The sequence below is a fragment of the Fringilla coelebs genome, assembly GCF_963513975.1.
Source record: "Fringilla coelebs genome assembly, chromosome: 26".
NCBI classification, from domain to species: Eukaryota; Metazoa; Chordata; class Aves; order Passeriformes; family Fringillidae; genus Fringilla; species Fringilla coelebs.
In genome coordinates this window covers 969,941-985,702 of record NC_140052.1, presented here as the reverse complement: position 1 = coordinate 985,702, position 15,762 = coordinate 969,941, and the positions used below count along the sequence as shown (strand labels likewise).

General features: G+C 58.8%; 2 protein-coding genes across 3 annotated transcripts; both read left to right on the top strand.

Moving 5' to 3' along the window:
- Positions 1 to 762: 762 nt before the first annotated feature.
- On the top strand, positions 763 to 5,841 carry LMAN2L (lectin, mannose binding 2 like). Of its 2 annotated transcripts, XM_084221751.1 has the most exons (9): positions 763 to 895; positions 982 to 1,100; positions 1,529 to 1,646; positions 1,850 to 1,932; positions 2,333 to 2,365; positions 3,281 to 3,442; positions 4,095 to 4,209; positions 4,298 to 4,417; positions 4,814 to 5,841. In XM_084221751.1, the coding sequence occupies exons 1-9, from the start codon at positions 766 to 768 to the stop codon at positions 4,954 to 4,956; spliced, it is 1,023 nt and encodes a 340-aa protein (XP_084077877.1). In that variant the 5' UTR covers positions 763 to 765; the 3' UTR covers positions 4,957 to 5,841. The 2 variants fall into 2 exon arrangements, with proteins under 2 accessions (XP_084077877.1, XP_084077878.1); XM_084221752.1 differs by lacking the exon at positions 2,333 to 2,365.
- Positions 5,842 to 6,764: 923 nt separating this feature from the next.
- Positions 6,765 to 13,994, top strand: MTHFD2 (methylenetetrahydrofolate dehydrogenase (NADP+ dependent) 2, methenyltetrahydrofolate cyclohydrolase). Its single transcript, XM_084221784.1, has 8 exons — positions 6,765 to 6,870; positions 7,955 to 8,139; positions 8,864 to 8,986; positions 9,782 to 9,934; positions 10,637 to 10,744; positions 11,216 to 11,308; positions 11,862 to 11,987; positions 12,726 to 13,994. The coding sequence occupies exons 1-8, from the start codon at positions 6,785 to 6,787 to the stop codon at positions 12,863 to 12,865; spliced, it is 1,014 nt and encodes a 337-aa protein (XP_084077910.1). The 5' UTR covers positions 6,765 to 6,784; the 3' UTR covers positions 12,866 to 13,994.
- Positions 13,995 to 15,762: the final 1,768 nt, after the last annotated feature.

Below are 15,762 nucleotides of genomic sequence, written 5' to 3'. Positions count from 1 at the left end.
CGCGCGGTGACGTCACGCGCGGAGGGCACGCCCCCGCGGGGAACGGCGGCCAGTTCGTCACGCCCCCTTGGGGTGACGTCACTCAGTGCACGCCCTGGATGGTTAAATGAGGTCACGCCCAGGGGTGACGTCATACATGGGACGCGACTCAGCGGAGGGGCGGGACACGCTGGCCGCGCCCTCAGCGGTTACGTCACACACGGAACAGGACCCAGCAGGGGGAGGGACATTCTGGCCACGCCCCAGAAGTAAAAGGCCGCGCCCTCAGCGGTGGCATCACGCAGACACGGCCCCTCCCCACGGGGTGTAGCGAAACTCTTAAAGAGATACGCCCCTGATGTGACGTCACGCACAGGACCACGCCCCTGGTCACTCGTCTGGCCGCACCCCCTCGGTGACACTTTTGATGTGACGTCACACCCCGCAACAGGAGAAGCGGTCCTGGGGGCAACAGTGCGGTGACGTCACCTGTCGAACCACGCCCACACGGAGGGAGTCACACTGCTGGGGGCACAGGGACACGCCCCGTGTGACGTCACTCGATCCGGGGGGGGGCACTAGGACCCGGGAGAAGGGAGGGCACCCGGCTCAATGGCGGCTGCCGTCACCAGGGGCCTAAACTACATTACCCATCACCCCCTCACACCTCCAATTGACAGACAGCTCATCTGACTAATCATCAGTGGTGCTTCCCCTAGTAGGCGGGGACAGGGGTGCGATCCAGCCAATGGGCGCGCGGGGCGGGCCGCGGCGCGGCGGGGGAAGATGGCGGCGGCGGGCCGGTGGCGGGCCGGGCTGGCCCTGCTGGCCGTGGTGCTGGGGCTCGGCGGGACGGCGGCCGAGCAGACCGAGGAGCACCTCAAACGCGAGCACTCGCTGTCCAAGCCGTACCAGGGTGAGCGGGGAGGGCGGGAGGTGCTGGCGGACGGTGCCCGGTGGTCGGTGCCGGTGACCGGTACCGACGGTGCGTGTGGGCCGCAGGTGTGGGCTCGGCCAGCTCGGGTCTCTGGGACCTGCTGGGCAACGCCATGGTGATGACCCAGTTCATCCGCCTCACCCCCGACGTGCAGAGCAAGCAGGGAGCCGTGTGGAACCGAGTGGTGAGCGGGGGGCACCGGGGAGAGGGGCGGGAGCGGACGGGACCGGGATGGGCCGGGGATGAGGGGGCAGCCGGGATGGGACGGGATCAGTGGGATGGGATGAGATGGGATGGGATGAGATGGGATGGGATCCGTGGGATGGGGGAGAGAGTCGGGATCGGGATTGGGACTGGGGCAGGGTTAGGAGAGGAAGAGGATTGGGATCAGAATTGGGATCGGAATTGGGATCGGGATCAGGATTGGCACCAGGGCAGGGTCAGGAAAGGGATTCCCCAAGTGGGAATTGGATTTCCAGGGTGGGAATGGGATTGCCATTTTTTTGGGTGATTAATTATCCAGGATTCGGTGAAGGGAGCCCAGGGGATGGTGGATGGGGAATTAGGGAATGAGGGATTCCCCAATTTCCCACTCTTCCTCCTCCCTGCCAGCCCTGTTACCTGCGGGATTGGGAGATGCAGGTGCACTTCAAGATCCACGGGCAGGGCAAGAAGAACCTCAACGGAGATGGATTCGCCATCTGGTACACCAAGGACAGGATGCAGCCAGGTAAACAGCATCCCTGCCTCGGGACAGGGGCTGGGGGACACCTGGGACACCTTGGGGACACCTGGGACAGGGCTTGGAGCAGCCTGGATTCACGGAGAACATCCACGTGGGTGGGACTGGATGGTCCTCGGGGCTTGAGGACTTTCCCAAACAAGGGGAAAACTTCTTCCCTGAGCTTCCCAACTTTTCTTTTCCCCTTCCAGGACCTGTTTTTGGGAGCAAGGACAACTTCCTGGGGCTGGGAGTGTTTGTGGACACGTATCCCAACGAGGAGAAGCAGCAGGAGGTGAGAGCCACCAGTGTCACACGCAGCTCTTCATCCTCAGAGCTCCTTCCTCCTCCTCTTCTTCCCGTTCCTTTTCCACTTTATTTTTTGTCAGGGAAATTGGGAGAGGATTTTTGAGCTGAGCTCCAAAAAATCAAAAAAAAATCTCTAAAAAGGTCAAAAAGAGCTCCAAAAAAATCAAAAAAAGGTCCAAAGATCAAAAAGAGCTCAAAAAAAGGTAAAAGAGCTCCAAAAAGGTCAAAAAGAGTTCCAAAAGGAGCCTGCAAAAGGACAAAAAGACCTCTAGAAGGTCATAAAGAGCTCCAAAAAGGAGGAAAAGCAAATTTTCCAGGATTTGGGGCCCTGCTGGACTCTGTGACTGTGTTGCTCTCTCTTGCTTTGTGCTAATCCTGGAGGGCAGGCTCAGAAGAGGAGGTACAGCCCTGGAAACCAGGTACTGCCTCCTGCTGTCCCGCCTGGAATTCCCCGTTCCCACATCCAGGAATCCCCGGGAGAGGCTGCATGGAGCGGGGGCTCGGTGGCAGAGGATCCTGAGGGATCATCTGAGGGAGTCTGGGGCCATCTGAGTGGTTTCTGAGGAGATTTTTCGGGGTTTGGGATCCACAGGGATGGACTTTGGGGTCGTCCCGTTGGTTTCTGAGCAGATCATTTGGGATGAGGACTTTGGGATCGTTCCAGTGCTGGTTGGAGAACTTTGGGGTCATTCCAGTGTTGTGTTGAGCAGATCTCTGTGGGGTGAAGGACTTTGGGGTCATTCCAGTGTTGTGTTGAGCAGATCTCTGTGGGGTGAAGGACTTTGGGGTCATTCCCGTGTTGCTTGAAGGCCTTTGGGGTCATGGTTGGAGAACTTTGGGATCACTCTGCTCTTCCACTGAGCCGACTCCTGTGGGGTGAAGGATTTTGGGATCGTTCCAGTGTTGGCTGGAGAATTTTGGGATCATTCCAGTGTTGTTTTGAGCAGATCTCTGTGGGGTGGAGAACTTTGGGGTCATTCCAGTGTTGTGCTGAGCAGATCTCTGTGGGGTGAAGGACTTTGGGGTCATTCCAGTGTTGTGTTGAGCAGAGCTCTGTGGGGTGAAGGACTTTGGGGTCATTCCAGTGCTATTTTGAGCAGATCTCTGTGGGGTGAAGGACTTTGGGGTCATTCCAGTGTTGTGTTGAGCAGATCTCTGTGGGGTGAAGGACTTTGGGGTCATTCCCGTGTTGCTTGACGGCCTTTGGGATCGCGGTCGGAGAACTTTGGGATCGCTCTGCTCTTCCAGCCCTGCCCCACCTCCCCTTCCTGGCGTCTCCCCGCCATCCCAAACCCCCTCTCCGGGATCCCAATGCCAGTTTTCCCCCCGGGCAGCGCGTGTTCCCCTACATCTCGGCCATGGTGAACAACGGCTCGCTGACCTACGACCACGACCGCGACGGGCGCCCCACCGAGCTGGGCGGCTGCACCGCCATGGTGCGCAACCTCAACCACGACACCTTCCTGGTCATCCGCTACGTCAAGAGGCGGCTCACGGTCAGTGAGGGGTCCTCAGGTGGATTGGGGGGGTTCCAGGTGGGATCTGGGTGGGTTTGGAGGTTCTGGGTGGGATTCCAGAGGGCTGCACCGCCACGGTGTGCAGCCTCAGCCGCAACACCTTCCTGGTCATCCACTGCGTCAGGAGGACGCTCATGGTCAGTGTGGGGTCTCCAGGTGGGATTCCCCAGTGGATTTGGGGTCCAGGTGGAATTCCCAAGTGGATTTGGGGGTTCCAGGTGAGATTCCCAAGTGGATTTGGGGGTTCCGGGTGGGATTCCTGAGTGGATTTGAGGTTCCTTGGTGGATTTGGAGGCTCCAGGTGGATTTGGGATTCCAGAGTGGATTTGGGGGTTCCAGGTGGGATTCCCAAGCGGATTTGAGCGTTTCAGGTGGGATTCCTGAGTGGATTTGGAGGCTCCAGCTGGATTTGAGATTCCTGAGTGGATTTGGAGGCTCCAGGTGGGATTCCTGAGTGGATTTGGGGGTTCCGTGTGGGATCTGGGTGGGTTTGGGGGTTCCAGATGGGACTCCAGAGTGGATTTGGGGTCCAGGTGGGATTCCTGAGTGGATTTGAGATTCCTGAGCGGATTTGGGGTCCAGGTGGGATTCCAGAGTGGATCTGGGAGAGGCTCAGGTTGTTCCTCGGCAGGTGCTGATTGACATCGATGGCAAGCACGAGTGGCGGGATTGCATTGACGTGCCCGGCGTGCGCTTGCCCCGTGGCTACTACTTTGGGACATCCTCAGTCACTGGGGACCTGTCAGGTACAGCCTGAGGGGGCCCAGGTGGGCTTCCCAAGGGGATTTCGGGGGTCCAGGTGGGGTTCTCAGGTGGATTTGGGGTTTTTTGCAGACAACCACGACATCATCTCGCTGAAGCTGTACCAGCTGACGGTGGAGCGGACGCCGGAGGAGGAAAAACGGGATCGGGAAGTTTTCCTGCCCGTGGTGGACAACCTGAGGCTGCCAGGAAGTGAGTGGGGTTTGGGGATTCTCCTATCTCAAAATCCCCTCCCAAAATACCACAGTCCCAAAATCCCAAACTCCCTTCCTGAAATCCCATATGGGAGTTTAGATCCCATCCCAAAGTCCATATTTGGATCCCAGTCCAAAACCCCATACTCCCAGCCCAAAATCCCAGCCCAAAATCCCATACTCCCAGCCCAAAATCCCACACTCCCAGCCCAAAATCCCATCTAAAAATCTCAAACTCCCAAACCCCACATCCCTGTGTCCCGCAGTGGAGGCGCCGCTGGAGCCCGTGAGCAGCCTGGCCCTGTTCCTCATCCCCAAATCCCAAACTCCTCAAATCCCACACTCCTGTCCCCAAATCCCAATCCCCCACATCCCAAACCCCTGTGTCCCGCAGTGGAGGCGCCGCTGGAGCCCATGAGTGGCCTGGCCCTGTTCCTCATCGTCTTCTTCTCGCTGGTGGCCCTCGTCTTCGCCATCGTCATCGGCATCATCCTCTACAACAAGTGGCAGGAGCAGAGCCGCAAGCACTTCTACTGACCCCAAACCCCCCGGGGGAGCCCACCCCGGGCTGGTGGTGGCCACGTCCCCATTGCCACCCGTGCCAGGGTGCCCCTAAAGGACGGTGCCAGCCCGGCTGAGGGGTGCAGAGATTTCCCAGCACTTCTCCTGTTGTTGTGGCCACCAGAGACTTCCCAGTTGCCACCGTCTGGCTGTGGCCACCAGAGCCCCGCCCAGGCTAGTGGTGGCCACATCGCCATTGCCACCTGTGCCAGGGACCCCCCAGAGGACAGTGCCAGCCTGGCTGAGGAGTGCTGGAGCCCCTGGCAGAGACTTCCCAGCGCTTCTCCTCCTGCTGCGGCCTCCAGACCAGATGAGCTCCCTCCTGGGCTAGTGGTGGCCACATCCTGATTGCCACCAGTGCCAGGGCATCAAGGACTCCCCACATCCCTGGCACAGGGAGGATGCCAGCCCGGTTGAGGAGTGCAGAGACTTCCCAGTTGCCATTGTCCGGCTGTGGCCACCAGAACCCCCCTGGACGAGCCTCTTTGGGCCAGGACGAGCCCCTCCGGGTGCTGCTGCTACTGCTTTTTCCAGCTGGATGAACTGGAAGAGCCCCTTCCTCAGTTTTGGGGGTCCCCCTCCCTGTTGCCCAGCATGTGGCCACCCCTGCATGTCACGTCCTGGGGCCACTCCTACCTCAGGGACCGGAGCCACGGCGGTTGCCCAGCTTGCCTCGGGTTTCCCTGGGCACTCCGGGGTTGGGATGGCATCGCCCTCCTCGCCAGGATCCCAACCCTGCCCCCCTCCAGGGTATGCCCACCCAGGACAGGGGGTCCCAGGGGGGGTTTGGTGGCCCCTGGGCTCAGAGAGGACCGGGGGGATTGTCCATGCTGGCACTGGGGAGCTGGGAGCTGTTTCCAAGGAGAGTTTTCGTGGAGTTTTGTGTCTTTTTGTCGTGCTTGGACCCACGGGGAGGGGTCTCTGGGAGTCCCAGTCCATGGGAGGGTCTTTGCGGGTCCCATTACAGCCCTGCGCGCCTGCACACGTCTTTTATATTCTAAGCAAACCGCGCCCTCTCTCCAATAACCAATGGGAGCTCAGTGACGCAATAGAGGTGAGGGACAGCGTCACGGTCGTTTATGATGTCACAGTAAAGGGGTGGGGACAGAAAGAGGGAGCGATCTGATTGGTTAGGGTGGGGTGGGGGTGGGGCCACGGTAAACCCGGGATTTTGGGAGCCTCTCCAGGTGTTCCCGGTCGCTCCCGAGCTCACCTGCAGCCCCTGCAGGCCTTGGAAGGGCTCTGAGCTCTCCCTGGAGCCTTTTCCAGGGGAACGTTCCCAGCTCTCCTGGAATTTCCCTTTTCCAGGGGAACATTCCCAGCTCTCCCAGCCCGGCTCCAGCTCCTCTGGGCTCGCCCCAGCAGCTCCCCCTCCTCCAGGTGAGCTCCCAGCCCTGCAGGTGAGGTCGCCCCTGAGCGGGGCCGAGGGGCAGAGCCCCCCGGAGCTGCCGCCCACGCTGGAGCTCGGCCCAGGGCTCCTTTGGGGCCACTCCAGCCTCTCACCCGCCCACACCGTGCCCACTGCCGGACTGGGAGGTGCCACCAATTATAGCAAATAGCCGATTTCTCGGTGTTTTTGTTGATTTTCAGCCCTTTTGGAGCTGCCGCCGTCGCTCCGGGTCCGACATTGCAGCCCGGCCCCAGCGGCTCTCCCGCCACCGAGGTGAAAACCCCAATCAATCACTTTTGGGGCTGAACCCCATTGGTTACCGCCGGACGGGGCGGGGCTTACCGGGTATATAAGGGACAGGAAGGCACGCTCCTCTCAGAGCCGTTCTTGCTGCCGGTTAAATTTGTCGTTGCTATGGCCGCCGCGCTCCAGCCCCTCCGCGCCCTCAGCCGCGCCGCGATGGAGCCCCGCGCCCGCCGCCTGCACCTCAGCGCCGCCCGGTACGGCCGGGACACCGGGGGATGTGCGGGGATGCTTGGGAGGGAGGTGGGAGCAGCGCCCTCCGCGCTCCGCCCGCCCGGCGCGCTGAGGGCTGTGAGGGGGAAGGCCCGGCCCGGCCTGGTTCGGTTCGGTCCGTCCCCGGGCCGGGGTCGCGGCCCGTTTGGCCCCGGTGGTTCCGGGGGAGGTGGGCCGGCCCCCAGCGGCTGCGGCGGGAGCTGCAGGCTGATGAAATCCCGCGGCCGCCTTGCGTGGGAGTGCGGGGCTGCCCCGGCGCGGCGAGCGGGATCGCCTCACGGCGGGGCCGCCCCGGGAGCGGGATCGCCTCACGGCGGGGCCGCCCCGGGAGCGGGCAGCGGGATCGCCTCACGGCGGGGCCGCCCCGGGGTGAGAGGGACAGAGACCGGGGTTCCTCCTCCGGGGCCATGGAAATACTGCTGGGCAACCCCTGGAGTGAGGGGGATGGATGGAGACACCCTCATCATCCCCCAGAACGAGAGGCACAGAGACCGCCTCAGAGCGGGGCTGCCACGGCGTGAGGGGAGCGGAGACACCCCGGGGTGAGAGGGACGGAGATCGCCTCACACCGGGGCTCCTCCGGGGCCATGAGGGTGGAGACGCTCCTGGGCAGAGAGGAACAGAGACTCCTGAGTGAGAAAGGAGACCACCACCCTATCTTCTTGATTATGCATTGGCTTGAGGGGGGACAGAGACCTCAGGAGATTTCCTGGTGTGACAGGGACAGACACCCCAGAACATTCCCTGGGCTGACAGGGACAGAGACCCCTGAGCATCCCACCCTGCTCCAAACAATGCTTGAACAACATTCCCAGGGTTGCACAGGGCAGGATTTTGGGGGGTAATCAATGATCCTGGTGAGTCCAGCTCAGAATATTCCAGTTCTGCCCCATTTGGCCCCAGCTTTGAAGCTGGAACCGAGCCTAAAACGTGACTGAGCACAAAGGTGCCAAAGGCCCTGATAAAGCACAAGGGGTGATGGAGCCTTTTCCCCCTGCTTTCCTGCTCCATCCTGCCCGGGGCTGGCAGCAGGGGGCTCGGGGCTGTGCTGACCCTTTCCCCGCGCAGGGGGGACGCCGTGGTGATCTCGGGGAGGAAGCTGGCCCGGCAGATCCGGCAGGAAGCGCGACACGAGGTGCAGCAGTGGGTGGCTGCCGGCAACAGGCGGCCCCACCTGAGCGTGGTGCTGGTGGGGGAGAACCCGGCCAGCCACTCCTACGTCCTCAACAAAACCAAAGCAGCGGCTGATGTGGGTGAGTGGGAGGTTTCCTTCCCTAAAAACGCAGCTTGGTTGGGAATCCTCGATGCTGGAAGCTTTTTTTGGGACGCGTGCACCTGTTGGTTTTTCAGCTTCACCCAGAATTTGGGTTCTCGTGGCTGCCAGTTGTACTGGGGCGGGGTTAGGTGTGATCAGTTGGATTCTTCAGGGCAGGATTGGGGCTTTTCAGCTTTCCCAGAGCCATGAAAAGCACAGGAGGGGATTTTTGGCCTCCTTTTCCCATCTGCCTGGGACACAGCTCCTATTCAGCAGCCTCGCTGCCCTCTGGCTCTATCCTGCAGTCTAAGGTCCTGCTTGGGGTCAGGGCAATAAATGGTGTCATTTTACCTGGGTCTGAACAGCCGAAGCTGCTTTTGGAGCTGGGATTTTGAGGCAAACATCCCTTTTTTACTGTGTCCAGAGGGGCCTCTCAAGCCATGTGGTTTTATTTTCATGGCAGCAGCCTTTGCTTGGGTTTCTCCCTGCTCTGGCAGGGTCCCAAACCCCCTTTCTCGGACCACCAGACCCGTAAAATCATCCTCAACAGCAAATCCCAAGGCTTGTGAAGGTCTCTCCAGCCTGGGAGCTGCACAAACCCTTCCATGCTCTGCGTGCACCTCCCAGGCTTAGCCAGGCAACAAAACAGGGTGGAAAACGCGCAAAATGTGGGAAAACCACTCTTCTGTGCCTCCCTGATACCGTGGATTTGGTGATTGCAGGGATCAGCAGTGAGACCATCCTCAGGCCAGCCTCCATCACCGAGGAGGAGCTGCTGGAGCTGATTGCCAAACTCAACAGTGACACGGCTGTGGACGGGCTCCTGGTGCAGCTTCCTCTGCCTGGTGAGCAGCTCAGTTCCCCTCCTGCATTCCCAGAGAGCTTCCAAGGTTGCAGGATGGGGCAGCACGGGGGGGATCCTGCCCTGATCCTCCCCCTCCGCGGCAGCTGCCCGCAGGGTTCAGTCTCTGGCAGCTATTCCTGTGTGGGAGTATCAGCTTCCCCAGGCGGGTGTGTGCGGCCTTGGGCTGCTGATAAACGCCCTCAGTTGTGAGCAGGGCTGGTGCTGCAGAGGGCTTCCAGTGCCCTGTGCTGGGAGCTGCCAGCTGCAGCAGGGAGGGCTGGGGAGAGTCAGGCCCCGTGCTCTGGAGGGGCTGAGCTGGGGCTCAGGGTCAGAATTGCAGCTCAGGGGCAGAGCTGCAGTTTGGGGCTGCAGTTCCAGCTCAGGGCTCGGGGTCACAGCTCCAGTTTGGGGCTGCAATTCCAGCTCAGGTCTTGGGATCACAGCTCCAGTTTGGGGCTGCAATTCTAGCTCAAGGTTTAAGGTCAGAGCTGCAGTTGGGGCTGCAATTCCTGCTCAGGGCTCGGGGTTACAGCTCCAGTTTGGGGCTGCAATTCCAGCTCAAGGTTTAAGGTCAGAGCTGCAGTTTGGGGTGACAATTCCAGGTCAGGGCTCAAGGTCACAATTTCAGTTTGGGGTCACAATTCCAGCTCGAAGGCTCCAGCTCAGAGCTCCTGTTTGGGGTGAGAGCTCCATCCCAGAGCTCAGGGTCACAGTCCCAGCTGGAAGCACAGCTGGAAGCACAGCTGGCAGCCCAGCCCAGCTGTGGGGCTGTCCCCTGAGCCCCTGCCCTCCGCAGAGCACATCGACGAGCGCCGGGTCTGCAACGCCGTGAGCCCGCACAAGGACGTGGACGGGTTCCACGTGCTCAACGTGGGCAGGATGTGCCTGGACCAGGACTCCATGCTGCCTGCCACGCCCCGGGGCGTCTGGGAGATCATCCAGAGGACAGGTGAGAGCTCCTGCTCCTGGGGATTCTGGGGATTCCAGCTCGGCTGGGAGCTGCTGCTGCAGTGTTTGGAGATTCTGGGAGTCCCAGTTCAGGACACCAGGGACAGCATGGCCAGGGAGGGATTGTCCTGTCCTGGGAGGGACATCAGGGACAGGGAGGGATTGTCCTGTCCTGGGAGGGACATCAGGGACAGGGAGGGATTGTCCTGTCCTGGGAGAGACATCAGGGACAGGGAGGGATTGTCCTGTCCTGGGAGAGACATCAGGGACAGGGAGGGATTGTCCTGTCCTGGGAGGGACATCAGGGACAGGGATGGATGGTCCTGTCCTGGGAGGGACATCAGGGACAGCGTGGCCAGGGAGGGATTGTCCTCTCCTGGGAGGCACATCAGGGACAGGGAGGGATTGTTCTGCTCTGTTCTGGCTTGGGGTGGCCTGAGCTCAAAACTCACCCAGTTTGGGGGTGTCTGTGCAGCACTGCTAGGGATGCCCAGGGAGGATTTTGGGGTGTCTGTGCAGGGCACCCAGGGATGCCCAGGGTGGGATTTTGGGGTTTCTGTTCAGGGCTCCAGGGTGGGATTTTGGGGTGCCTGTGCAGGGCTCCAGGGTGGGATTTTGGGGTGCCTGTGCAGGGCTCCAGGGCAGGATCAGCGGTCCCTCCCAGCTCAGGGCAGTGTGTGAGGCTGTGCTCCGTCCCCTGCAGGGATCCCAACGCTGGGCAGGAACGTGGTGGTGGCGGGCAGGTCCAAGAACGTGGGCATGCCCATCGCCATGCTGCTGCACACCGACGGCAGCCACGAGCGCCCCGGAGGTAGGACAGAGGGCAGCACCTCACATCCCTCCCCTTGAACCTCCCAGAGCACTCCCAGCAGTTCCCTGGGGAAATAATCTCAGCATGGTCTGGGAATCCAGAATTCCGAGGTCTCCAAGGTGATGAACTCCAGCCATCAATCAGCCATGGGCACCACGGCCTCCAGTGCCACATCCACACATGTTCTGAACACTTCCAGGGCTGGGGACTCCTCCCTTTCCCTGAGTGGTCTCTTCCAGTATTTTACAACCTTCCCATCATATTTTGTTTTTTTTTCTCTTGCCCCTAGCTCAGTTTTTCTCTGTCAGAGCTTTGTTATTTTCCCCTTTATTAAAACTTCTTTGTTTCCAACTCTACCTCAGAAGCCATCCTGCTGATTTGATGCCATTCAGGGTGGCTGAGCTATCTCAGGTGTGATGGGCTCTCTCAGAGCTGCTCAGAGTCACACCTGGGTGTCCCTTGTCCCCGCAGGTGACGCCACGGTGACGATCTCGCACCGCTACACGCCCAAGGAGCAGCTGAAGCAGCACACCATCCGTGCTGACATCGTGGTGGCAGCTGCAGGTCAGGGGCTCAGCAGGGCTGGGGCTGCTCCTGCCGGCAATCCCAGCCTGGAATGTCCTGGGGGGGGCCTGGGGGCTCCTGTGATTGGGGCAAAAAGCAGCAGTTTTGGGGTTCTGCCTCTGGAGGGGGGAGCAGTCCCTGAGCACAGCTGGACGGCCTTGGGGAGTTTGGGGTGGGAGGGAACCCAGCAGGATCCTGGATGCAGCCCCTGGGAGCTGCACTGACACCCCAAAATCCATCCTGGGAACGCTGGGATGAGGGGGATCAGGGGATAGATTTGCATTTTTTAGGATGGTTTAGGTTAACTTAAAATTCCTGAATCCAATAATCTTGGGAAGCTGGAAATCCCAAAGGGATTGAAACCTCCTGGGAATGTTGGGATCAGGGGGATGCATTTGCCATTCTTAGGAGGGTTTAGGTTGGAAAAAACCCTTAAAATTCCTGAATCCAATAATTCGGGGGAAGCAGGAAAGCCCAGATGGGTTGGAAGATGCTGGGCATGTTGGGATCAGGGGATGTGGAGCCCCCCTGAGGGTGAGGTTGTGTTTTCCAGGCATCCCCAACCTGATCACAGCCGACATGATCAAGGAGGGGGCGGCCGTGATCGACGTGGGCATCACCCGGGTGCAGGACCCCGTCACCGCCCAGCCCCGGCTCGTGGGGGACGTGGATTTTGAAGGTGAGGAGGGCTCAGGCTCAGCTCTTTAGGCTCAGGCTCAGCTCTTTAGGCTCAGGATCGGCTCTTTAGGCTCAGGATCAGCTTTTTTGGGCACTGGGGAGGGGACAAAGCCTGGTTTGTCTCACCGAGCTCAGGGTGCATCCGTGTCTGCCTACCTCTGCTCCAACCCTGGGCTTGGATTTGACATTTCTGTGCTAAACATCAGCTTTTAGGTCTGGCTTTTAGTGCTTTTTGGCCCAGCTTTTTGGTGCTTTTGGGCCTGGCTTTTTGGCGCTTGCAGATCTTTGTACTTTCAGGCCTGGCTTGGCACTTTTGGGCTCGGCTTTTTTTGCTTTTAGGTCTCATTATTTGTGCTTTTAGGCCCAGATGTTTTGTGCTTTATGGCCTGGCTTTTGGTGTTTTCAGAGCTTTGTGCTTTTAGGCCTGGCTTTTTCTGTTTTGGGCCCCTGTGCTTCCAGGCCTGGCTTGGTGCTTTTGGGCCCAGCTTTCTGGGGCTCCCAGGCCTGGCTTTTTGGCATTTTTGGGCCTGGCTTTTTGCTGTTTTGGACCTTTGTGCCTCCAGGCCTGGCTTGGAGCTTTTCCCCACCTTGGCCTTCACACCCAGGCTGGGCCTTGCCCCTCTCTCCAGCAGGGAAAACCCACCCAGACCCCCATCCTAAAGCCTTAATCCCGACAGAGACCGCCTGGCTTTAGGCTGGGGAGCCTGGCCCGGCCCTTAAGCCGAGCTTTTCCCCTCAGGGGTGAGGAAGAAGGCGAGTTACATCACGCCGGTGCCCGGCGGCGTGGGGCCCATGACGGTGGCCATGCTGATGAAGAACACCATCATCGCTGCCAAGAAACTGCTGAACCCCCGTGAGCTCGAGGCTCTGCCTGCCTAAACTGAGCCAGGCTTAACCAGGGGTCCCTCTGAGCCAGGCTTAACCAGGGGTCCCTCTGAGCCAGGCTTAACCAGGGGTGCCTCTGAACACCACCACTGCTGCCAAGAAACTGCTGAACCCCGCGAGCTCGAGGCTCTGCCTAAACAGAGCTGGGCTTAACAAGGGGCCCCTCCGAGCCAGGTTTAATGAGGCCCCCCCTTGGAGCTGGGCCTAGCAAGGGGCCCCTCAGAGCCAGGTTTAATTGGGGGCCCCTCAGAGCTGGGCCTGGTGAGGGACCCTTGGAGCTGGCATTAATGAGGGGCCCCTCAGAGCCAGGCCTAAGCACGCCATTCCAGACTCCCCGACAGGCCGACAGAAAATGCAATATTTGTTATTTATTGTGCTGCACGTGGGGCTTTTCCCCACTGTGAGGGCACAGCTATTTATTGGCTGAGCTGGGATTACCCAAACTCCTCCTGCTTGGCGTTAGAGCTGGGATTATCCACGCTCCTGCTTTGGGTTTGGGCTGGGATTATCCACACTCCTCCTGCTTTGTATCCACACTCCAGCTTTGTGTTTGGGCTGGGATTACCCAGACTCAGCTTTGTGTTTGAGCTGGGGTTATCCACACTCCTGCTTTGTGTTTGAGCTGGGATTATCCACACTCCTGCTTTGTGTTTGAGCTGGGATTACCCAGACTCAGCTTTGTGTTTGAGCTGGGGTTATCCACGCTCCAGCTTTGTGTTTGAGCTGGGATTATCCACACTCCTGCTTTGTGTTTGAGCTGGGATTACCTGCCCTGCTCCTGCAGGATCTGTTTGGATCCTGGCACTCCCAATTCCCCCTCAGGGCTGGATCTGTATTTTAAGCTCTTCTCTAGAGGAATTACTTGAACAAAAAATCTAAAATTAAAGCCATATTTTAGTCCTGGGCCTGTGCAGGCCCTGGGCTGGTGTAACCTGTTCTAGAGTGCAGCTAGGCTGGGCTTTTCTTGCTCTTTGGATTGATGGTGAATTTTTTAAACCTGTTCTAGAGTGCAGCTAGGCTGGGCTTCTCTTGCTCTTTGGATTGATGGTGAATTTTTTAAACCTGTTCTAGAGTGCAGCTAGGCTGGGCTTCTCTTGCTCTTTGGATTGATGGTGAATTTTTTAAAAGCCTTTTTTTGGAACCAAAGAACAGCTGGGGGTGGGGGGAGCTTTCCTGCCCTGTGTGTAAAGTGTGAGTAGCACAGGCTGGCTCAATAAAGTGTGAGAAGACCAAAAAATGTCCTTTTTGTGCCCTGGAATGATCACTATTTTTATAATAACTTGACTGAATTTTCTAATAATTTATAATATTTAAATAATGTGATTATTGCACTTCTGGAAAGCAGGGCTTGGTTTTAAAGCTTGTTTTTTTAATGTCTATACATAATTGTGTATTTTAATTTATGTATTTATGTGAATGAAGCACAGGAGAGCTCGTGGGAAGGTTTTTATTGGGTTGTGTCATGAGAAATCCAACCTGGTTCAGTGGTGCCGTGCTGGAGGCTGAGACTTGGTACAAAAAAAAACCCCAAAACCTCAAGGGGACCTCGCCCAAAAGGGACAAACTGAGCCCAGAGAGCCTGGGTGGCTCTGGCTCTGCCCCAGGGCCCAGCTCCCAGAGCCCTGGCAGCAGGGAAAGAATTAAACCAGGACTAAAACCTTAAACCTGCCCAGAGCCCTGGGCAGCAGGGAAAGAATTAAACCAGGACTAAAACCTTAAAGCTGCCCAGAACACTGTGCAGCACAGAGAGTGAATTAAACCAGGACTAAACCCTTAAAGCTGCCCAGAACACTGTGCAGCACAGAGAGTGAATTAAACCAGGACTAAAACCTTAGACCTGCCCAGAGCCCTGGGCAGCACAGTGAGTGAATTAAACTGGGACTAAACCCTTAAAGCTGCCCAGAACACTGTGCAGCTGGCACAGGGCGGGGACAGGAGCTGCAGGAGGAATTTGGGCACTGCCAGGGCGGGGTCTGGGCGGTGCCAGGGCGGGGCCTGGGCGGGGTCTGGGCACTGCCCTGAGTCCCCAGAGCTGTGCCGGAACCAGAACGAGAAATGCCATAAACAGGAAACGGCCTTCGAGCCTCAGAGGGTTTGGGTATTTACAGGGGTCAGGAACAGACCAGTTACAGGGTTGAACTGGTGCCCAGTTACAGGGTTGAACTGGTGTCCTATGTACAGTGTTTAACTGGTTTCACAGTTAAAATGTGTTTGACTGGTGTCCCAGTTGCAGTGTTGAATGGTGTCCTATGTACAGTGTTTCACTGGTGTCCCAGTTAAATTGTGTCACTGGTGTCCCAGAAGAACCCCAGTGCTGCTGGTGTCAGTGTCAGGTCAGTTCTGCTCACAGGGAAGGGCCTGGGGGCTCTGGGGGGAAAAACCTGAAGGATTCATCCAAGAAAAATGAGAAAAAATCAATTCCAGGGGTGGTGGGAGCAGTGTTCCTAAACCAGGGCTGGGCCTGGGCCGTGGGTGGAGAAGAAGAAAATTCCTTTAAAGCCTCGGCACAGCTGGGAAGAGCTGGAGGGAGCCTGGATCCCCAGCCGGGCTGGCACTGGGAGGAGCTGCTGGGTAGAACTGGGAGCACTGGGGGCAGGGGCTGCTCTGCCCCCATGCTCCTGGTGCTGGGTGGGAATGGAGCCCCTGGGCGGCAGAGCCAGAGGGAATCCCGGGATTCCTGCAGGGAGAATTCTCCGGGGAGGATCCCCAGATTCCCCCAGCCAGGGATTCCTCCAGGGAGGATCCCCAGATTCCCCCAGCCAGGGATTCCTCCAGGAGAATCCTCCGGGGAGGATCCTTGGATTTCCCCTCAGGGGACTCTCCAGGGAGGGAGGGGCTGCAGGAGGGCTGGGGCTGTTCCCAGCCTGGCAGAGTAGGGGTGAGGATGTGGG

Coding starts and splice junctions, on each gene's coding strand:
- LMAN2L (XM_084221751.1), top strand. CDS start 766: ATGGCGGCGGCGGGCCGGTGGCGGGCCGGGCTGGCCCTGCTGGCCGTG. Junction 1,101..1,528: donor GAGCCGTGTGGAACCGAGTG/GTGAGCGGGGGG, acceptor CCTCCCTGCCAG/CCCTGTTACCTGCGGGATTG. Junction 4,210..4,297: donor AGTCACTGGGGACCTGTCAG/GTACAGCCTGAG, acceptor GGTTTTTTGCAG/ACAACCACGACATCATCTCG.
- MTHFD2 (XM_084221784.1), top strand. CDS start 6,785: ATGGCCGCCGCGCTCCAGCCCCTCCGCGCCCTCAGCCGCGCCGCGATG. Junction 10,745..11,215: donor CAGCCACGAGCGCCCCGGAG/GTAGGACAGAGG, acceptor TTGTCCCCGCAG/GTGACGCCACGGTGACGATC. Junction 11,988..12,725: donor GGGGGACGTGGATTTTGAAG/GTGAGGAGGGCT, acceptor TTTTCCCCTCAG/GGGTGAGGAAGAAGGCGAGT.